At 37.5% G+C, this 23,565-nt stretch overlaps 3 protein-coding genes across 7 annotated transcripts; all 3 read right to left on the bottom strand.

The window, feature by feature from the left end:
- Positions 1–269: 269 nt before the first annotated feature.
- LOC112554069 lies at positions 270–2,555 on the bottom strand. Its single transcript, XM_025221657.1, has 5 exons — positions 2,460–2,555; positions 1,975–2,085; positions 1,576–1,691; positions 1,116–1,376; positions 270–796 (listed from the first exon to the last, which is right to left on the bottom strand). The coding sequence occupies exons 2-5, from the start codon at positions 2,035–2,037 to the stop codon at positions 514–516; spliced, it is 723 nt and encodes a 240-aa protein (XP_025077442.1). The 5' UTR covers positions 2,038–2,085; positions 2,460–2,555; the 3' UTR covers positions 270–513.
- On the bottom strand, positions 2,475–6,339 carry LOC112554356 (tropomyosin, smooth muscle/fibroblast CTM1-like). The gene is made up of 9 exons (XM_025222101.1): positions 6,271–6,339; positions 5,590–5,593; positions 5,163–5,328; positions 4,746–4,841; positions 4,262–4,385; positions 3,620–3,784; positions 3,310–3,513; positions 2,840–3,019; positions 2,475–2,555 (listed from the first exon to the last, which is right to left on the bottom strand). The coding sequence occupies exons 1-9, from the start codon at positions 6,337–6,339 to the stop codon at positions 2,475–2,477; spliced, it is 1,089 nt and encodes a 362-aa protein (XP_025077886.1).
- LOC112554067 (cingulin-like protein 1) lies at positions 5,192–23,397 on the bottom strand. Of its 5 annotated transcripts, none has more exons than XM_025221653.1 (28): positions 22,574–23,203; positions 21,321–21,462; positions 18,004–18,153; positions 17,669–17,752; positions 16,803–16,899; positions 16,266–16,453; positions 15,904–16,020; positions 15,411–15,584; positions 14,962–15,084; positions 14,552–14,752; positions 13,995–14,174; positions 13,256–13,362; positions 12,945–13,108; positions 12,431–12,663; positions 11,852–12,022; positions 11,293–11,439; positions 10,883–11,029; positions 10,532–10,714; positions 10,066–10,212; positions 9,064–9,240; positions 8,565–8,644; positions 8,343–8,454; positions 7,723–7,878; positions 7,392–7,484; positions 7,046–7,183; positions 6,719–6,859; positions 6,271–6,420; positions 5,192–5,328 (listed from the first exon to the last, which is right to left on the bottom strand). In XM_025221653.1, exons 3-27 carry the CDS (start codon positions 18,067–18,069, stop codon positions 6,361–6,363), a joined length of 3,486 nt encoding a protein of 1,161 aa, XP_025077438.1. In that variant the 5' UTR covers positions 18,070–18,153; positions 21,321–21,462; positions 22,574–23,203; the 3' UTR covers positions 5,192–5,328; positions 6,271–6,360. The 5 variants fall into 5 exon arrangements, with proteins under 5 accessions (XP_025077438.1, XP_025077439.1, XP_025077437.1 ...); XM_025221654.1 differs by having other exon boundaries at positions 21,352–21,462; XM_025221652.1 differs by lacking the exon at positions 21,321–21,462 and having other exon boundaries at positions 22,574–23,202.
- Positions 23,398–23,565: the final 168 nt, after the last annotated feature.

The raw sequence follows: 23,565 nt of genomic DNA, 5'->3' as shown, positions 1-23,565 counted from the left end.
TGTAAACATGATCAATAAAACCATGCAATATCAGATCATTATAATGCTGAGTAAGTTTGAGTGCTGTGTTTGAAGAACCAACTCCAAACCCTTAAGCACAAGTTTAAAATGTAAAAATAATTTTTTTTGTCCACTTTAAAAACACAAAAACGAAGTGGATTAAATTTCAGAAAATTCACATAGTTTCTTAAAAAAACCAGTAATTTTTTTCAAGTACTTCATTTGCTGAGTACCATTGAAGTCTGTGAGATAAGAACAAATAATCGACAGTGTCATGAGACGCGTTTATTCATATCATTTCATAACTTTCCAACCAGTCTCTCGGTATGCTAGATTTTATTGCACATTTAGGGGGTAATTAGTTTGAGTACATCCAGTGTGATTTCAGAGTTTAAAAAAAAAAAGTGAGCCCTGAAAAAAGTTACTATCCTAAGTTGAATTTCAATTTTACTCTCAACATTATGGTAAAGCATAATGATTAGAGAGACACCTGCCACTCACAGACTAAAGCAATCACTTGCTTAATGATGCACCAGGAAAGACAGTGCCTGACAAGTTGAGGAAAGAATTATTAAGAAATGCTCCAGTAGTAAATGATGATTCACTTAGTGCTAAGGAGGTGTCAGGAGAGATATCGCCACTGGCATTGGCTGCTGCAGACACATTAAAATCTCGTGAGGGGTTCATATTCCGGAAAGTTCCATCTGTATAAACACCTGCTGCCATCATGACTTGTGCTCGAGTCTGAGAGCGAGCAATTATCTCGTTAATTTCTTCCATCCGACTTTTGTGTTTCCTGACATAAAAAATAATAGCTAGATCATAGCTGTTGCTTAAGTTCTACAAGAAATCAATCATCAGATGCAATTATGAACAAGTTTTGAGGATAAATTATGGAACCACCAAAGACTTTAACAAGTAAAAATAAATATTTCCCTGCCCTACAGAGAATATATTTTAGCATAATTATGTGTAAACACCATATATGTGGTCATGGAGCTACATACATATACATGTGTGTATTTTTTAAATAACCAGCATACAAATATTGATGCACAAAAAGTGGTCAGTGTATCAAGCACAAATAAGTGATTTCAGAAGTACAAATTACTCACTTTTCATGAGCGTATCCTTTCCGTCGCATGGCATGGATTTGTTGCCGTAGCCTTGCACAATCCTCCTCCAAGTTCTGCAGTGCATTTTTGGTGATGCTGTGAAGTGCTTTCTCGGCATTCAGCTGTGTCTCCAGAGAGCGAAGGTCCTGTTTCAGCTTCTGCACTTGTTTGGTGTCATGCTCTTGACCTTGAGTTCTGGCATCTTCCATTTGTTTAAGCAGCTGTTTGCTAAAGTCCTGCATGACCAAACTCATCTCCTTCCTAAGACAAGATGCCACAGATTCAGAAATGTTCTGCTGAACAATCAGATATGCTACTGTGCAGGAAAATATGCAACCTTTTTAAAGGAATAAATTGGACAAAACAAAAAGAACAAAAGGATGACAATAATAAGAAGAAAACAGAGGGAAGAGAGAAAATAAAACAGAAGTTAATTTCAGGAAGTTTATGTCAGGCATACCTGCTGTTCAGCTTGGTCTGCAGCTCTTCTTCCTGACTCAAGGAGACCTGTGTGGAGTGCAGTTTCGTCACATATTCTTGCACCTGGCACTCCAAAGATACTTTATCTTCTTGCAGCTGGAGACAAAGCATAACACAGTCATCTATACGGCATCACGACAGGACCGGCATCACGATAGGACCAACAACATGGAAACATACATATCAATGGCATCTATACACCTATACGTGCAAAAGATTGTGAATTGTTCTTCAGGAATCTTAACATGGTAAAACTCAGTTAGAACATCAGGATGCATGAACATTCACGATACAAAGCTGAATGAATAAACAAATGAAGGAGTGAAACTGAATGAACAAAACTGAAGTTCAGCAAAAAGAAGTATCTTTACACACCAACCTTGAGGTTCTCCTTGTTTTTAATCATAATCTGTTCCCTAGCCTGCTCAAGGTCAACAGACATGAGGTGTGCTTGCTGGGCAAGTTTAATCCTCTCTGCTTCTAAGTCTCCCTGCCAGTTAAACATCTGTAGTTCACTAAATGAATTAACAGCCTATACTACAAAATCACAAAAAGAGAAAACCCTTTAATGCATTATTATCTAACATTCCAATATCTTCTGCAAAGAAATCAGTATTTGGTTTTTATTTTTGCCTTTGCACAATAAAATTTGTTCATTTTAAGAAGTTTCCCAGGCAGCCCCCCAACCAAAAAAAAAAAGACAGATAAAATAAATAATAATAAATTAAATACAAAACTATTAGTCAGAGAAAAAGTCCATTAAAAAATCCATTAGCAATCTTCATCAGAAGTCTTTGATCCCCTTTCATGATCACAACTAAAAACAAGCTAAAAAACTCCCCGACATTCCATGCACAGACTCACAACTGGTGCTTTAACTCAGTGGTAGATTTTCGCATCCTTGATGCCAGTTGATGCTGCTGGCTCTCCAGAGCCTGCTGAAGTTTGCTGACCTTCCTCCTGGAAAAAAAATCCAGTTTTTACAATGCATTTACTGCACAGTCATCCAAAGACAGTGTTTACAGCAGTGACAGTAGCAGTGATCTTAGAAGAAAACTGTTGAACTGCTTGCACTAGCAGGAAGAATGATAAGACTGACAGTAGAAGTAAAGCAGCTGTGACCTGATGACTGACAGTAATTGTCATACTAAGTGCAGTTGCCATGACAGCAGAACAACAGTTGTGTTACGCTTCAAAGATTACAAACACTATTACCATTTAGTCAGCAAATTCTTTCTACTCACTTTCAAGATATCAATTTGTTCTTGTTTGCCTTGTAGTTCAGAATTTTTTGCTTCGACAGCACCTTCAGCTTCCTGCAGGTCGCAAGTAAGGGTCCTGATGTGCTCCCCTTTAGACAGTATTTCTGTCTGCAGTCTTGTGATAGATTCTTGGAGTTCCACAACTTGCTTCTCAGAGGAAAACTGCAATATAGAAATGAAATCTCAATTACGTGAAATTATACAGCATCCTGCCACTGTAAACACTTCCCAATACTTTCTTCACAACAACAAAGTAATTCTGTGTTTAAAGAATGCTTAAGATCAGTAGCAGGTCTTTTTTTTCTTACCTTTGCTTTTAAATGTACACTCTCATAGATTAACCAGCCTGAAGGAATAGACATATTACCCATAATTTGTTGTTTAAAATTTTAAACTATAACTATGTCAACTTTATATGAAATGAAAGAAAGTAAAAAAACCAAAATGCTTACTTTACTTTTCTCTGCATCATTCATCTGCACCTTCAGTACACTCAGCTTCTCCTGTGATACCTGCAGTGCAGTGCTTTGCTCTGTAACTTGTGTCTTAGTGCTGTTTAAGGTGTGTTCCAAGGAATGTTTCTCCCCCTTCAATTGTTCTTGATTCTCCAAAGCTGCTCTGAGATCTCCCTCTGTTATTTTCAACTGGGCCTCCATCTGATCAGGAAAAAACTCAAAGATAATGGTCCTAAAACAAAGATTGTTTAAATAGTATTAAAATGAAGGTGCACACGACAAAATTCTACCTTGGAATCATTCTTACGTGTGATAATGCATCTTTCAAGCTCTTCTTCTCAAACTCATGGTGTGCTTTCATGCCCTCCATCATATGCCTTAGTTCTGTAGCTTGGCTGTCTGCTGAGCCCTGAATGAGCCGTATTTGTTCCTGGAGATTTATCTCATTTGCCTGGCTCCTGCTGAGGTTGTCCTAGGTAATGGTTTAAGAATTTGTAAGCAATCTTTATGAAGAGGATTTTAATAAATTAAAATGGAAACATGCAGAAAAAGTGGGAAAATAGCCCAAATCAGGACATGCTGATCAGTCATTGGCAAGAAAAAAATCCAGTTGGACAAATCTCAGAAATATAAATGACAGGAAAGGGAGATTTAAAGCAAAATTTTAGAACCTTAAATAAAACCACCAGGTCTTGTAAAAGGCAAGAAGAAGGGCAGATAATGCACACTTTCACACATTTAAATAACATACTTTCATAAATGTGATTAACACATACTATTGTACATTTCAATAAAGTGTACTTTCACACCTCCAAATAGCAAACACTTTCACGCATAAATATTCCTCACTTTGACACATTTTAAAAACACACACTTTCACACATTTCAATAGCATATCTTGTCACATATTTATAGCACAAACTTTCATCAGGTGAGTGTGTCTACCTACCTGCAGCTGTGTATTGATATCTCTGAGTGAGGTCATCTCCCGATTCACGGACTCCAGATGGAGACGTGACTCATCAAGTGTTATTGCTAACCGCTCAGCCTTCATCTCAAAATCCCTCTTCTCTCTGAAAGAGAGATTGCAGAAGCATCATTAGCCATTCTGTCATGTTTCAACTACTGAGGACAGAAGTTGTGAGAGGTCAGGAGAAAATAAATGACACACAAACAAAGGCCAGTCAAAACAAGCATAACTGCCATCAGTCTAACAACAATGAATTGAGTTGTCCCATCCTCACGCAGTAACCATATTGCCTGAACATACAAGCTTTTGTGTGTGTGGCTAGAGGAAAGGTTAGAGTTAATGTTTGTTTGTATGGATGGAATACACATCCATTCACACATTTGTACTTTACATGCACAAATTAATCTCTAGAGTATGAGCCACACATTTGTTTTATTGTTACAAACTGTACAATGATTCCTACCTTGTTGCATCCTCTAAGTCCTGCAAGGTACGACCAAAACTGACGAGCTGCAAGTCTTTCTGCTTCAGCTGGTCCCTGACGTCATTCAATTCTTCTCTGTAACATTAACATGCAAAATCGCTTCAGTCTCAGCAAGAGCTATTTCCTTTTATTGTCCAATGGTCACTGAAAATTCACAATTTATAATTAATTTTCCTTTGTTTCCTACATCTTCCTTTGTTCAGACGCTCAAGACTATCACTGTTCACTTAAAAAAATATAACTTAACACCGAAATTCCAAGAATTCATAAAATTACTTTTGTAGAATTAAGGGCTTTGCATTATTGCCCAATGACAATGGCAGCAACAAAGAAAAAGAACTGAGTTCTGTTCTTGAAAATAGTTTGAAGCTTTAAAAACAGCACATAAAGCCACACCTAACTTTCATGAGGTCCAGCTCCATTCGTTCTTTTTCCTGTTCATGAGAAGCCATTAGTCTGGCCACCTCCATATGAGCTGCTTCGACATCACGGTCAGCCTTCCGCTGACATTCGGTCAGCAAGTGATCCTTCTCACCCAGTTGTCTGCACACTTCTTGGTAATCTGTTTCAGTTATAAGTATTCCCAACTGTATTTTACAGTTAAGATATGTCTTCTCCTTCCATCCTTTGTATACTGTCCGTATCTTATGTGATATATGAGTTGTACATTGATTATTAACTAAATATAACAGAAACAATATAAAAAGTTCAAAGCTAAGGATGACCCTATCAATAAACCAATGAAGATAAGAAGAAGAATAAGTGGATGAATCTGTATTATAATAATAATTGTAAATGCAAAATTTGCAAAATGCATACTCACACTCCTATGGAGTATGATCTTAGAACAAAAATGACACATGGACAGCATACGAGGGACAGCAAAACAAACAAATAAAATATGAGCTATAAAGAATAAACAACCGTACTAAACGAAGAATAAAATCAAATACAGAAAACACAAAGAGGAACCAAATAACAAGAACAAGAGCTGAGAGTAACATGGTATTGCAGAAAGGGTGTGAAGAAGGATTAGCATTATGGAAAAGGTTGTTAGAATTAATGTTTACGGAAGAGGTGCGTTTCAGTGCACATTTAAAGAATTCAATAGTGGTAGGTGGCGGATATGGAAAGGGGGAGGTCCATTGTTTCGCTGCACAATAACTAAAAATCCTGTGGCCATGTGTTGGTAAAAGAAAGAGTAGGAAGATGATCATTAGACGAGAAATAATCAGGGCAGGTGCCAGCAAAGAAATTAAAAACAGCACAGACAGTTTGTACTGGATGTGAGAACAAATGGAAAAGCCAGTGAAACGAAGAAGAGGAATGGCATGGTCCTTTTCCTACCTCTAGCACCAGACATACAGCAAAGTTCTGTACTTTCTGGAGTTTGTGAAGAAGGTTTTCAGGGCAGCCAGCAAGCATGACAAATGTATCATTACAAATGGAACTTAAAAACTCTCCAGCTCTAGTAAAGTAGGCAGAATCAATAATTTCAACTCACCTCTGTAGACAGCCTCTTTATCCTGTCTAGCCTGTTCCAACTGCTGTCGAACTGCCAACAACTGTCCATGCTGTGTTTCAATTTCTGAAGTCAGGTATTGATCTGTTTCTGAAGTTTTTTCTCTTCTTCCTTATGATTTTCTATCTCATCCTGTCATTTACAAGAGTATGAGTCACAGTCGAGTCTGCATCACAGTCACTGTACTCAGTGTGCACTATTACACTGCTGCTCTGGGAGGGATTCAAGGTTATGATAGACACTGAACACATGTCTCTTAACATCTAAATCATCATTAGGACCTGCTCAAAGACAGATAACTCTTCTGTTCACAAAATCAATTACCAACAGGATATTAAAACTTTAAATTAAAATACAGATTGTTAGGTATGCTAAAGAATAGCAAAACAGAGATGACTGAACATTTTTTGGACAACTTTCCTCCAGATACCTTCAGCTTCTGGGCATTTCTGCGTTCAGCTCCAAGGCTGCCTTGTAAAGTATTCTGTTCAAGCTTGAGGTCTTCAAGCCTTTGATTAGCAGCAGCCATGTCTTCTCGACGCTTACTTGCATTGGCACGTTCCTCTGAAAGCTGACGATCAAACACAAATAACCTCATGAATACGTGAACAAGTTAATAAGTGCATTTGCATGGGGGCACACACACACACAACAGAGCCTAAAATCTGTCTTGCTTTCCACTTCCTCAAACACTGTGAGGAAATCTACACAAGAACATATTATTTTTTGTGATGTTCCTCAAAAAATAGCTGCTTACTGATGTTCTCTCTATCTCCAGACGTTTTTCCAAAGTGGTGTTGACATTACCAAGGTTACGAATGTCTTCATTCAAGAGATCCACTTTTGTCTTTAACTGTTCATTTTCCACTTCCACTTGGGTCAGGCTTCTTTTTACCTGATGAGAGACAAAACAAGTGAAGAAAAATCTCCTGAAGTCTTATTGCTTGTGTTGACATTCTAATAAAACACAGGTTTTTGGTTCATTTGCTTCTGTTTAAAATATGTTACTTTGCAAAAGAGCTGAAGATAATTAAACCAGAAGAATGACAAGTCAACAGGTGGCTAATGAACATTAAATGATGAGTATTGAAAAATGTACATGCCTGTCTGATTTCAGCCTCCAGCTCTGCTATGAGGGAGTCTTTTTGCTGCACGACCTGAGTAGCCTCAAGATGCTTCGTCTCATGTTTCTCAACCTGTGGCAAAAAAACAATTATTGTTGATATAAGCAACACCATAAACTATCATTTGTCTCCACATCAGCAAGACTTCAGGGCAAAGGCTTTAATTAATCCTAAGTCACAGTCTTTACTGACACTGACACTACTTTGCATCATGGTTTTAAATAGATATTCATAAAATGTGATGTTTTAACATAGCCTTTTATTATTCATTTTATAAGGTTTATCTCTGATTTAACAATTGTTATCTTGCCTTCTTGATTATCTCTGATATTTCTGCTCTGTGTTTTTCTTTATAAGCTGTTTCTTCATCAATTTCTTTCAGCAGCCGCTGGTTTTCCTTTTGCAGGCTTGAGTGCTCTTTAGCCAGGGTACAATTAATATTTGCAGTCACTGCATACTCCTTTATCTGTTAACAAGTTATGGGATTAAGCTAATTTGCAGGAATGGCTAATCTTCATCATTTAATACCTTTATGAACAGTGACACTAAAATTTTTCCACTGTCAAATAATGCCAGACAGTAAAATTAACAGCTATAAAATGAAATATTTAACACTGATTTGTATATTTTCACCAAGACATTTATCTCAGCTGTAGCATCCATCACCAAGCTTCAATATATATCCTGTAACTAATTTTGCAGGAAAAAGCCATGAAAACCAGAAAGAAAAAACTAAATGTAAATAATAATCATCTTCATTCTCATCCCTTTAACTGTACTTCAAACCTATTAAAATGTTACTTTATTAAAATAAAGATAGTCTCCTCACATGACACATGAATACATCTGTATAATATCAATTGTGGTGTAAAAATGAGACTCCAGTGTACCTTGTGTGTGACAACATATCTTAAAAACAAAGTCAATTACTTTCAGAGAAAGAGCCTCGCTGAGATGTCTCACATCTTCCTTAGTGTGAGTCTGAATGCTTTGAAGAGTTTGAAGATGTTTCTCCTGGTTACATAATTGCAACTGCTGTCGACTGCACATTCAGCAAGAAGACATTTAATTAGTTTTCATAATGGCAATGTCAATGGACAACTAAAAAGAAAAATGTTTAGGAAACCAGAAACCACACTGACATAGACATACCTGATTTTGTCTTGAAGCATGTTGATCTCTTTAGATTTCTCCTCAGTAAGTAATCGTAGATTGTGGAGCTCTGAGTATATCTTAACCATCAAACAAATGCATGTGCAAATGATTATTTATATACAAAAGGTACCTGACATCACATCAAAGGGAGCTGGTAAACCTTAGAATAATTGCATTAAATAACAAAGGTATGTTTTTTAAAAAGAAATCTCTCTTTTAAAAATGTTTATATAGTTTTGTAGATGTGTATGTGCATGATTTCCTAAATTCATACACATAAGAATATGCAACTATACATAAATGAAATATTATTGTGTATAAAGCATACATGCAATTTCCAGAGAATATGCCTTAACATGTGTGCTGGACAAAATGACAAAGGAAAGGTGTGTGTGTGTGTGTTGGGGGGTCTATCATACTTTGTGCCTGTACAGGAAAATATGCACTTAAAATATAGGCCAACAAATTTCTGATACCATAAGTGTAAATTGCACACCTTAGGAATATCATCTGAAGTGAGTTCAGTCTGTTGTGGGATTATGAGAGCCTGTTGACTGCAAGCCTCAGCCTCAAACCTGCACAACACCTCCTGCAGGCGAAACTCCATCTTAATGAGATCCTCTTCACACTTTCTGAGCTCCTGAGTCTGACACTCGTAGTTCTGAAGTCCGGTCTGCAAGACAGGTCAAATATGCGAGGCTGTTATTGTTGTTTTGAAAGGGAAAAAGTGCTTCCACACTAATATTTTACGGAATATAAAATAAATCAAGCATTCAATGTTTCTATCTTTGATGTTTTAGGGAACATGACTCCCAACATTTATATTCCTATTCCTTGTTACTTAGCACTCTGAGAGAATACCTTCAATATTCTATGATAATATTGTTTTAACACATTGGCAACATTTCATTCAGCCATTCATAAATATTATGTGTATGTGGCATGGGCGCAATTTTTGTTTCAAGCATGAGCCATATGTAAAGGGAGGTAACACCACTCAACTCAGTTGAATCGTTTCCAAATGGAACTGCATCTTGTCCCAAAGGAAAAGGATGATAGTTAAAGCACTAGATGAAGACAATGATGGAGAAAGTGAGATAGAAATTAATCAAAAATCCTGACAACTTTGATGCTGGGCTTTTAAATATCCAGATGAATAGTAATACGCAGATGGTGATTTTGAAAGTGATTTTATTGTAAAAATCTTGAAGCCTTTTCTTAATTTGCCAACCAGATGGTCTGATACTCATGTACTTTGCGTAACCCTGTCTACTAAACATTTTTGAGAAGGCCACTGGTTGTAACTTACTTGAATTCACAAGGAATTGCTCTGTCATAATTGATTCAGATTGAAAAGTTTATTTCTGTATCTAGCTATGCATACATTAGCTTATTTAAAAGAAATTATAAAAGAATAAACTAACAGCTAGGGGAATTAGTGGGTGAATTAAACATAAAGGAATAATAAATAGTCATCCAATAAGTGTAAGGTACTTACCTCTAATTCTTGTCTCAGAAAAGCTTCTTCAGAATTAAAGCGGCAGGTTAAAGCTTTAGCTGCAACTATCTCCTCGTTAAGTTTCATTGTTTCCTGGTAGGCTACATCACACTCATCCTGTTTGCTGGCAAGTTCTTGTACAATGTTCTGAAATAGTCAGCTTTATACTTTAGTTTCTTCTGGGAATGGTCTCACACAAATGATAAGTGCAAAAGCAGTGAAAGTTTCTTAGTCTGGAAAAATTACAAGCCATGCCCTAATGCCACACATCCTGAAACTTCCAGGAGAGATATCCATGTTTGAAAAAAATTGTTATCTATTTATACAGCATTACCATACATAGCATTAGTATAAGTAAAAAACTATGTTTCACAAAATAATTTGACAGAAAAGACTTAAATAATATTATCTCTTAAACACCCGTTAGCCTTTAAATCTTTACATATTTGTTGACTCAGACTCAAACCTGTAATTTTCCTTTAAGTATAGCTATCTCATTTTCCCGTTCTTGAAGTTTCACTTCCAGAACAGACTCTGGAAGGCCAAGATCTGCTTTTCCTAGGTCCGTCTTCTGCATTTGAGCAATCTGATCACTCAAAGAGGTTGCCCGATCTTTTTCTTGAGCTAGTTCTTTCTGCAGCACTTGAATCTATAGGCAATGAAAATTAACAATGTCATCGACTGCTATAAAATTTATTCATTTCTCATCACTATGGTACCATAACACCATGCACAAATATTCAACAAATATAAACACGTGCTAGCATGCACGGATGTTTATGTAAAACACTTTGTCATTTCTTTTCCATCACTACACCTGTGACTGCTTCTGATGTAAGGCAAGGGTAGTTGCATTAAGGTGGGACTTGACCAGGGTTAGCTGTTCAAACAGGTCTGATCTCTTCTCTGCTAAAGTTTCCAGCATCTCTCCGCGTTGCTGCAGCACTGCTTCAAGCTCTTTCACCTGTTAAAAGGTATTGAGGTTTGTGAAGCATAAAAACATTTGTATATGTATAAATATCTGAGCTATAATTATTAATATATTTTTCAGTGGGATTCATTTCTCTCTGTACAGAGGGTGATTTCATTGAAGTTTTAATTTTTTTTATTTGATAAATCTTGTGGTATTCAATGTCTTACAAATAAAATATGTACTGAGTGCATCTTCATGCTCAAGAAAGTGAAGGAAAACATACACAGACAAACACACAAATACCAACGCTCAACCTGCATATGAAGTAATGAATTAGCATCTTTCTGTAGTGTCAGCTGCTGTTGAGTTGTCTCTAGCTTGTCTTCCATCTGCCTCAACTGTGAGGTCAGGGTCAAGAGCTGTGTATCCTTTTCTTCGAGCTCTGATTCCAGCACTGCCACCTGTTTTTTTACAAAATCCACCTGTTCAACTGCAATTCTACCTGTCTTTGATATGATATGTACCTGCTACAGACTGCAGATTTACATGTATGAAAATCCAAACCTAATCTCTAAATTCGAATTCATTTATATATCAATTTCTAATAAATTGACTATTTCACAAAATCGCCAATCTGAAAATGCAAATTACAGTGAAATTCAAATATAACAATGCATGAGAAAGCAAAAGCTAGTTAAATCAATAATTCAAACACAAGGACGCTAAGTCCTCTTTAAAAACTTGAAGCTATAAGGCAATAAACCTTGGGAGTTGGAGGAAAGTACCCGATGTTTTCCTTTTCATCTATTTATAAAAGCATATTTAATTTGCCTTTGCTAAACTTTGTTTTCGTTCTTTTGTTTTGCTGCTTGCCTTTGGATCTTTATCCTCTTCTCTTTGTGCTCTGTGTTTAGTCAACCGAGCCTTGGCCACCTGATACTGTTTGTCCATCTCCTCTAGCTCTTCTTGCAAATGTGTCTTCTCTTTTTGTGCGATCTCTGCCTGCTGTGCCACTGTTCTCATTTCTCTCTGCATTTGTTCCATCTGAAAATGCAGTAAACCTGGTCTGAAATGTCTCTGAAGGGATGTACTATATATAGGGTAACCCAAAGTCTAACCCTTCTCCTATAACCTCTGTCCATTGTCAATCGCAACATGAACACTCTCTTTTACTTGCCTTACAATAACACTGCACTTGCATGAACAAGTGTAAATACAGACAAGAAGATCCATACACAGACATGAACAAGTGTATATGTACTCACAATAAGATCCATGCATAGATATGAACAAGTGTACATGCTGACACAATAAAATCCATACACAGACATGAGCAAGTGTACATGCTGACACAATAAAATCCATACACAGACATGAGCAAGTGTACACGTTGACACAATAAGATCCATACACAAACAAAAACAGTTCAGTACTTCTAAATTCAGTACTTGCCTCCACATTCAGGTCCTCAATCTTCTGTTTCAAAATTGCTGAGTCTTCTGTCTGTGATTTCTGGGCATGAGCAGTCTTCAGCTCAGTGGACAATTCTTCCAGGGCTATGTCTCGTGCTGATACCTGTGCCCGTAAGGTGTCCACCTCAGCTTCCAGCGATCTGCTGTTTCGTATGAGCTGGGAGACTCTTAGTTCCAATGCCTGGTTTTCTGCCACCACAGCTTCAAGCTGAGCTATGCACAAAAAACTCTCAACTCAGAAAAAAGAGGAAGAGAGAGAGAGCTGTGGGCAGAGAAAGAAAACAGAAGAATAGCGGAGAAACTAAAAGTAAATAAGGTTAGCTAGAGATCAGCTATTATTAGGAGCAAAAGTATTGGTGATGTAATTTTTCTTCATTCTTATGCTTACAAAAACAAAACAAAAATCTGTTATTAAAACAGTTAACTTGTTAAAAGACGTAATAACATTACACAAAAAAATATTGAAACACAAAAATGGTTCAATCTTGTCCTACCTCCACTGCTAACTATCATCTTGGGATCCCCCTGGGTTGGAGCTGAGGATGCTAGTCCCTGCCGCAGTACCTCATTCTCCCTTCTGAGGGCATCCATTAGATCCTCTAGTGTTCTCAGACGTGCTGACGCCTCGTGCCGCTCTTTAACCAGGGACAACAACTGTCTAAAGACCAAAAGACTAAGAATCAAAATGCATCCATCATGGGGGTGCTACTTTTATAATCAGTTAGCTGGTCTAGGGTTGTGAAATGAATTCCAAGCATAAAGAATGAGGCAAGCATTAGTTCTCATAGTGAAGAAATATACATACTGTTTATATGTGCTGTCAATAGTCATTTTCTCTGCCTGGATATCGCCCAATTTCTCCTCTATTTCTCTGAACTGTTTCTCATACTCAATCAATTTTTCTCGCAACATCTGAAATTTATAAAATCATTTAAAGAAAATCATCCTTTTTCATTTTAAACTTTATTTCCTATTTTTTTCCCTTTATTTTACTTTTTGCCTTTTAAAAATTGCATGGTCTCCCTTTACACCTGACTTCTCTCCAAAATATCCCCACACCTCCATCCTGTCACTAGCTCTCCTTCGGTCACAGTAATACCCCCTACCGCCAAGCCTGTACCTGTTACCTTTCCCTCTGTGTGTGTGTGTGCTTGCGTGCCATGTTCCTTACTACTACATGAATATCGCCTTATATGAATGATGCCTTTTTATTAATCTCCTCTAAGAATTCGCTAACTTATGGACCACTTATAATCATAAACCCTTTCAAATAAATATTTCCACGTTCTTCTTTCTCACTTCTTTTTTTCTATTTCAAATCTGCCTTTCCTGTGAAATCAATATCTTTTTGAATCAGTAATGTTCCATACATTATAAATTAAAAAAAATTTTTTTAAATCTTGCATGTGGTGAGTAGGCATGCACACACTCATAGAAGACATTTGTGAATGTACAGCTAAGTTAGCGCCAGTTTAGTGACAAATGTGAATGCATGTAAAAGCAAGAAAACTAAGGTGATTCAAGCAATGATCTAGCAGCCAGACCTTCAGCCCTTCACTTGTATTATCCTGGGGTAAGGTTAAGTCTGTCAAGTAGACACGCCATTCTTTTATCTCCTGCCGCTGTTGCTGGGTCCTGTTCCACAGAGCTACTAAAGCTGCTGCCTCGCCACCTTCAACTCCTTCTTTCTCCAACTCTTTCAAGATATATTTGATATCTTCTACCTGGACAAGGTCATTTGCATGCAAATTGCATCCAGGTTTACAGGTACAAAGATAGGCAGTGTGAGTGATGAGCCTCTGAATAGTGAATAGCAAGTGAGATGAATTTTCATGCCCTACTACACTACAGATTTATTATTAAGTCACCTTCAAGTTTAGCATAATTTATTTTAAGCAATTCACTTTTTAAAAATAATACCTGAACATATTACAGTGACCGACAACATGGTGGTGTGTCAAATTAACATGCTCAAATCAAATGTGCTCAAAACGTAGTTAAGCTTTCTATACGAATGCATAATGTACCAGAACTTGATGCATGCAGAGTGATGGTATAGGGAAACATTGTGATCATGCTAATCTAAACAATAAATACTCACCCGTTTGGTCTGCTGCCTTGATGATGAATGAGCATTGTTGGGAATGTCATAGGATTTGTAAGAAGCAATGTTCTCATCGTCATCTGGCACTGCAAGTCTCAGCTTCAAGTTTTCTTCTCGATATTCATGTGCTCGATGTTCAAGGTTGCGGTTCTTGTCTTTTTCTCTCTGCAGCTGTCGTCTAAGCTCCTTCTCCAAGGCCTTCATGAGAAGAAAGGGATGCTTGCATTTGTGTGTGTTTACAGGTTTACATTTATCTTTTTTTTTTATCTCTGTTTAAATGTTTGACAACTCTTTGTAACACTTTTTTACACTATTCAAGGACCCATTAAACATACAATTAAGCTTTATACAAATGATATTCATAACATGTAAGCACATCCAAATACTCAGAGAAAACATTTCTGTACCTGGAGTTTGGCATTGTCAGAAAGGAGCTTTTCCTCCACTTGTGACAAATTGCTGGCTCTATCAGCTCTTTCCTGTGTTAACCTTTCTTCTGTTACATGAAGCCGCTGCTCCAAGGCTGTGATCTGAGAAAGCATATTAAACTTTCAGTTTATATAGCACAACTATAAACTACATCTCATAACAGATGAGCTACATCTCTGACAGAAAAGTACCTTTTGGTATGACAGTTTTCTAAAGCACAATCATACAGCATTCACCTTTAATGCATAATAGCTGTACTCTGACACATGTGTACTGCTGTATGTATGTTTTGGCTAAAAAATGAATGTTGCATCTACAAAAAGGATAATAAAAAAGATGTCACAAGCTGCAACTCTGCAAGTTCTACTTCAGTAATAGTGTCAGTAGTTTCAGGTCAAAGTTCGTGAGACCTGCAGTGCCACTGCACCTTTTTCTCTGCAGCACTTCCAATGTAGCCTGCTGTATCCATCTGCAACTGAAATAGTTCTCGCATCTCAGTTAGTTTGGAAACTTGCTGTGACAGCTCCATCCTCTTATGGCACTCTTCATCCAGCTGCTTCTCACTGGCAGCTAACAGTTCCCGTAGCTTTGCAATTTCTGTCTGAACACAGCCAAAAGAAACAGACATTTCAACCAAACAGGTAAGGGGGAAAATGATATGCTGGACTTTCCGGGAAACAACCTTGCTCAAGATACATTTTAGCATTTTTGGCAGATGAAAATGCAGCAGAACATAAAAATTGTCTATTTCCACAAAATAAAGCCAAACAAAAAATGTTACTGTAACTATGGTTGCCTACCACACTCACAGACACTTCATGGAAATAGAAGTATATACTCCTGGAGCAGACTAAGTGTAAATTATGTCATAAGCAATGCTGCAGCTAATGCCTACAAGTTTAATGTGTTTAAACACAAACCTTCATCATCCCAGTCTCTTGCTTGTGAGCTTCTATAGCCTTTGAACTATCAATGCTTCTTTTCAGCAGCTCTGCTTCTTTGACCGCTGATTCCAACTTCTGCTGCAGATTTCTGATCTAGATATAGTGGGAGCAACAAGGAGTTAGTGAAGCTAAAAACAAAATTCTCATACTTTCATTACTCACCAGTCTTTCAGTGCCTTTTATCTTTTATAAGTGTCAACCAAGAGAGACATTTCAAGTCAGGGGCAGGGAATGTCTTGGTGGATAAGATGCTGCATAATGTCTCAAGCATGGTGATTTCTAGTGACATGCATCTGCTATTCATTGCCCAGATGGTAAAACCTCTCCTGCCTACCTACCTCTGCCTGATGCTTCTCATTTTCATGCATCAAAGCGGCCATCTTTGATTGGCTATGCTGCAGTTCTCTGTCGGCCTCTGCACGGGCTTGACGTCCTGCTCTGATGACTTCTGTGTCCAGGTTGTCCTGCAATCCTCCCAGCTCCTCCCTCATAGATGAGAGATGACTCTCCAGCTCACTGATGCGTGCTGCATGGTCAAATAATGAAACTTGAACATACTGTTTGCACAGACTGACACATTTCCTTGAGTTACTCTTAAGATGCTTACAAAGACATGCCTCTACAAGCACGATCAAATCATTGCAACTAAAAAGGCAATCAACTATCAAAGTGTACTCATTAAAATTGCGGTGACATGATGTGATGGGCAATGATTCAAAACTTTGTCAGCTGATTTGTAATCATGGTTCCAAAGTGCTAACTGTTAATGCACTTAAAGAGTATGAAATCCTAATATTCCAAAATGGAAATATAGGTGACATAGTAAAGAAGTGAAGTACGAAACCCAAGCTTAACGTGACAACTAACAGCTGTACCTGTAGCACGATTGTATTTGTCCTTCAGAAGTTTATTCTCAGTCTTGAGAGTTGAGTTCTCCAGCTGCATTTTGTGCATTTGACTCTCCAGCAGTTCCTGGTATTGAACAACCACGCTCTTATGGATTATATTAATATAATATTACATAAAATTATATTGTATTATGAAAATGTGTGGCTAGCACACAGGAAGTAAAGGACAATTTAAGATGTAGTGATAATATTTTCCCATACAGTTTGTCAAATTAAAACCAATAATAATAATAATCATAGGATTTATACAGGGCATTTTCCCACACAGAGGAAAACTCTGTGCACCTTTATAAGATTTAAAGTGCAGGAGGCAGTGATGCCATATGATTGATAAGAGCATCACAATTAGCAATGATACAAACACACAAGAACAGTAAACATGGTATGAATATAGTGTAACCAACATGTCAGTCCCTGATGGCTACATAAGGGTGGGCTAGTCGTACAAGAACACAACGAAGAATGAAATTGCCGCACAACTGTAGATTTTATTCAGAGTTCCCCTCTCACTTCCAAACCAAACAGCCTCTTTTCAACTGTAGAGCTACACTACTTATTCTATCTTCCGTCGAACATTCCAGAATTATCCATGCCCTTTTCCCATGGTTTCGTCACGACCTTATTGTACACTACTAGAGTGCTACCATAGTAACAATGGTATATTGGATAGGTTAAAAACGTTTATATGGAGCTTTAAGAGTGTTTGGTAATCACCAATGTATAAAAAATGATGCATATGTTACAGAGAAGCCAATAAAAACATCAAGCACATTCCCTAATGTTTGCCTACACTGCAAAAACAAGATTGAAACATACATTATTTCTTAAATTACCTTCTCAAAGCTATAACTCCTGCTTTCAACAGTTGCAGTTCTTGGAGTAGCCATTGTCTGAGATTTTTGAGTCTCTGTTAAAAGCTGCCAAAAACATTCAGTATGATCAGACTTGATGAACAGGCAGTATCAGTAATGGAGATGGGGAAAACATAAAGGAATACAGGATAAACTTGAAAGAAACTGTGAACTTAGATAAATCTTGATTAAAAACAAATAACTGCATGAAACTCTGTGCATGTATGTCAATGGACATGCATGCTGACACAAGCATCAATGCCAAGGATATTTACTGTTATATGATATTACACTGACAGGTAGAAGTAGAGGCCTACCTGGGTTATTTTGTTTGACTCAGGCAAAATGTCATCTTGAGGATCTTCATCTTTACTCATCTCCATGGCATCCAGTCATAAAATTAGAATGCAAAGGTCACCTATCCACTGTCAACATTGTTCTGTCTTTCTAGTCATTTAGGGAAAGGCCTGCAACAGAATCACACTCTTTCTCTTAACTCCAGGCTTAGTTTAGCTTGGATACTCTAGCATCTCTTGGATATTTCTATTTATAATTCTTTTTCAAACTCTAGGATATTTCTCTTATATTTGTACATCTACACACCTTACTTCTGGTGAAGATGGACTTTGATAATTTGGATGTGGAAGGCACTGGATTGTATGAGTCCCACTATATCTAATGCACAGCAAGCAGTAGATTTAGCCCAATCGGTTCTGCTGCCTTTTACATTCCCTAAAGAACCAGTCACCCATTGCTGGTGGGTGGTCTGAGGGAGTTCCCAAGTTACTATAATTTCTAGCAAGCCTTGAACAGGCTTTCTTGTGCTCTAATACTCTCTGACTAAATGGCAGTTTTTCTAATGGTCTTTTAAATTTTTTTTATTTGTATTTTTTAACATTTTTAGCTAGGTTTGATTTTGGTTTTTTAGAAGACGTTCAATGTACAAATCTGTACATTTTAACTTTTTATTTCATTTTTGTGATGATTTTACTATTTTTTAACATCTGAAACAGTTTTGTTTGTTTTTATCTATTTACTTACATACTCAACCCGTTACATATTTTACTGTCAGTTCTCTCCAGATTTTCAAAATCTTATAGTCTGCTTTACGAATGCTCAACCCAAACGCCAGGTTGTGCAAGACCCTGCATGTTGCGCATAAGCAATCAGAACACCTGGCAAAATCGGGCGACAGGTGAACTCGTGAGGTGCCTAAAAATGTGCCGCGCACACCTGGATGTCGGAAGCGCACTACAGCACAGTCGTTTGCTGCCGCTATACTACCTCACTGAGGTGCACGTGCAAAACGCCCTCCCACCTTTCATCCGCCTTGCATTTGCAGGGGAACTGCTGATTTACCCCCGCCTTCTCCCCATAACCACCACTCCTCCCCCTCCTTCTAGAGCTGAAGCAGCGCGCGGTAATCGCGGTAGTCCTTTCACTGCCGGGGCATCTTGCACTGTGCTGCAGCAAGCCCGGGGTGGTTGTGGGAGGGAATTGGTGTTTTACGCCGAGTCAGCAGCCAGCCTTGTTAACAGACACCACATGCAGAGAAAGAATATCGTGCCCGCGACGAGAGCTGAACCCAAGACAGTCAACCTTCAGCAGGTCTGGATGTCCGCTCAAAGATCAGAGCCCCTTCTCGTCTATGGACTGCTTTGTCACGCGAAATTCCTGGAGCGCTTCGGGACAATGAATTTCTGGATCATGTGGTGATGGTTTCTTTTTAAAATTCAAGTCTGCGTTATGAAAGTTAACTCATGCTGCTTCAGCATTGCTTGGTGAAAAGCCGATAGGAACCTTATCAGCTAAGGTCGACCGCAACTGCTGTCATCTTCATGCGAGACCGGCAGGAGGGTAGTATAGTTCCCAGTCTGGTCTGTAAATGCAAACACACCTCTCTCTCTCCCTTCCTACTCATCCTCACAGCACGTGGCACACCCCAAGGCTCTCAGAGGTAAAGTCCGGTATCGACAAACAGCAGACAACGTGCTCGTTCACCCGGTGAGATGAGAAAGGAACATAAACAATGCAGAACCCTACCTAGCTGTGGGTAAGATGCGTGAAAGACCCACCCGTGCTCTGACATAAAACTACTCTACCTGTCTGCTGCAACACAATCTCTCGAGCTGCCGGTCCCCACGGCCAATGTTTCTAGTGGAGGTTAGGACATGCCATAAATTTGCTAGTGCAGCCTCAGTCTAAACATTTCTTTATATTGAAGCATTCCTTTGCTTAAATAGAGCATGTGGAAGCATGATTGGATTTTACTTATTTAGAACTCTGTCAGTTTCTCATGCCTAAAGCAAATTTATGTCATTAACACAGACTGCTGTACTTGCATAATGTAGTAATGAGGCAGTTGAGCATGTGTTACTCAACGAAATACTTCTTTACTTTCGTGCAAATAAACTGCAAAGACATTATGCAAGTCAAAATCCTGTAAACCACTTTATCCTCTTCACTGTTCTGAGATTTGTGTAGGATGGTCACTTTAGTTTGTTCACATACCTAATCCCTGCTCTCAGTTTGTTATATTTTTGTTGTAATATTTCATAACACGGTAAAAATACAAAATCATGTTGTTGTTTGCCAGTGCCAAAAAAGCAAGCAAATACACTGTAGGAGGTGAAAATAAAAAACAAGAGAATACAGAGCTTGCTAGCAGGTCAAAGCCTACACAACTGATTTTATTTAGGCAAGACACCAAGCATTCTCTATCCCAGTGGGATGGAAATGCCACAACTTTGTTTGCTGGTAACAAAAAAGGGCAGAGAATTAAAAAGCTGGGATGCTGGACTTTACCATTAAAAAATATATGTACCATGGATTGATCTGATAGGAAATTCAGTTTGTCTGCTAGATTTACTTGGTAGACACTGCAGCAGAAACTTGTAGACTATAGCCAACGTGTGCATCACACTATGCTTCATCCTTTTTCTTTTCTGTGTGAATGTATGTGTTATTACATTGTAGTATATTATCTGTATATATTGTGTCCATATGTTTCTTGCATGTGTATCAATACATGTTTAAGAATACGTAATATTTGAAGCAAATATACTTCTATATCAGTGACAGAAAAAATCAAAAAGTATGTTTTTTTTTTTTTTTTTTTTTTGTAAATCTTCAAGAATGTCTTATGAAGACAGTAAGAATGTTATAATTATACAGCAAGTGATATGCCATTCACAGGTGAATGCATACCAGTTGTATTAATAATGTGAACTTATACCATGCAACATTATGACCAACATAGATCGCACTCTCTGCACAGACCAATTATGATAAATGAAAGATAACAGCCAGTGGATGGTGTGTATGTATAGACACTGAGCAACATAAAGATGAGGTACAAGAGAAGAATGTAAAGCAATGGATGAAGGTATAAAGGGATATAGGTACTGTAAACAGTATGAGACGAAGTCATGGCTGTCAGTGCAAAAGTTTACATATATATGGAAGTTCTAGTCACTAATGATGCACTAAAATGCGCTCAGACTTATTACCCAATGCCTATTTAAAAATCTAGAAAAAATCATAAATATTATGCAGAGTATCTGAACTTTACCAAAATGAAGCAGGTAAAATGCAATTTAAAAAAAAAAAAAGTAAAAGGGAAAAAAATGGGTACCTTGTGCCAGCTATGACATCCAGATTCTTACCACAAAAGAAACATGCACTGACTGAGGATGAAACCAGTGCCAGCAGTTGCTCAGAACAACGGAAGAAGCTTCTTACCCATGCTAAATGTCAGAGCTTGCAGAGTGCTGTGCCTAAAATACACACAGAACTTGGTTCTCGTCTACAGCTTACTCATCTTTTCCACCCCCATACTTTCCAAGCTGCAGTATGTTAATGTTAAATCAAGATGTTAAGAACAACAATAATCAGTGAGGGAAGGGGAGATTATGAACAGGGTACTAAAGCAGGAAGACTATTGTTTGTATAAAACCTACTCCTGCATGAAAGTCTTATTTTTCTGTGACAAACTAATCCCCACACTGTGTGCTATTAACCTCAGTAGTCTACAATTACAGCTCTGTTACTCTTCTCATTCACCAAATAGACATGGTCTTTTGACTATAAAATTCAAATGAACTGCAGAGAATCAACATCCCATTTAGTCGGATTAGCACTTATGATTTGTTTCAACCAGGATATTAAAATAATATTTCTGTGCAAGTGTATGAGCAAAGGAAATCACTAATAGTAGTATCTGCTAAAACCACATGTACAAAATAATTTCTCTTTCATGTACCTGTCCTACTTAGTCTGTATGGCTAATTAAAACTTTGTCTATTTCAAACTGCACAGAGTTAACTGAATATTAAAAAGTTATTTTTTATTTTTTATCATGAGAATGGCAATTAATTAAGTAATGTGTTCAGTTTTGAGTGATAGGTATTATTTATATACTGCTGGTTCAAAAATTAAAATCTGATCAACTTGAAACATAAATTATATCAAACACTGGCACACTGAGGAAATGTACATCTGTTTCTTTTGAAAAATATCTGTTCTTGTGTATTCAACTGTGGAACAATTGAAGTTAGAGATCATGATGTATTTTTCTGTGCAATACTTTTCCACAGAACAATTACAGTTAATTATTATTTTTTTAATTGATAGAGCTTCCATATATATATACTTTAAAAAATGATTTAATTTCACATGCTTGTTAGCCGTAAAATCTTAATAAAGATTAAGTTATATACATACACACAGTGTACTTTTTGTAACAACAGTTCCTTTTCAAAATTATTAATACTGAAGTATCATATTAGAAGTAATACAAGGGTCTTAAAAAAATCCAGCACCTGCATCTGTTAGGGGGCAATAGAATTATCACTTTCAAGTCTACAGTTTGTATTTAGTAGACCTTACCTTTAGTCGTTGAATGTTTCGCGTCTCTTGACAACTTGTCAACGCCTGCCCGCCGCCATCTTGTAAACAATCTAATGTCTCGCCGTACACCGAACTCGGGCTTCACGACAAAACATGAGGAAATGTAGCCCCGGGGTTATATGAATGTAACTCCGTGATGTAGCTGCGAGAAGCGCTCATGTTTATAGTATACCTATTATTTGCTATACATTTCATCGATGTGACTTAGCCAAAGACATTTCTTCCCTCGAGTCCCAGTTGCTCCAACTGTGGGTCGTACGAGGTAGGACACAGCAATTGAAAAGCATCGATTCGCCGAGAAAGAAGTAAATAATTTATTGTTGAGTAAGAGAAAATTAGCAATTAACTTTGCAAGAAGTAGAACCACGGACGTATATAGGATATTAGTTCGTGGTAGAACGTCTGTATTCTGTTCAGTGGTTTCTAGCTCGAGACCAATGTTTGCAGTTAGCAGTTGGGTCAAAGTGGATATATGAGCTTTGATTACATACCTCAACGCTAATATCAATATTACCAGTACATTCTGCTCCCATGCACATATGTACACATAAAATAACACAATACATGCCTTGAATAAAATCTTTTTCTTTATGTTCGCGAGCATGAGTGGATGAAAAAGTTGTAAGGGAGGTAATCGCTTGTCTACCGGAACGATGAAAGAACACGATTACAGTTCTTATCTTGGTAGTCATATTATTAAAGTTTGAATACATTCGAGTCCTTGTACGCACCCATTATTGTAAAAGAAACAGTGGAATTTGTGTTAAGTAGAAAAAGTAACTGTGAATAGCTTAGCTTGGGACTGATAAGTGTCAGGTCTTGTATGAAATTCAGTATACAGCTTTGGCAAAAGTCTTGATGAAAACAGCCATTGTCGATAACTACAAGATTTTTGTTTATAATTTTGTTCATTATCGTTCTGGTGACGAATCTTTTGCGTGTGTGCTAGGTCAGTCAGTGAGTTTGGAATA

This window comes from Pomacea canaliculata, linkage group LG13, assembly GCF_003073045.1.
Source record: "Pomacea canaliculata isolate SZHN2017 linkage group LG13, ASM307304v1, whole genome shotgun sequence".
Taxonomy (NCBI): domain Eukaryota; kingdom Metazoa; phylum Mollusca; class Gastropoda; order Architaenioglossa; family Ampullariidae; genus Pomacea; species Pomacea canaliculata.
The sequence above is the reverse complement of the archived record's forward strand: the minus strand, read 5'-3'. Positions and strand labels throughout refer to the sequence as shown.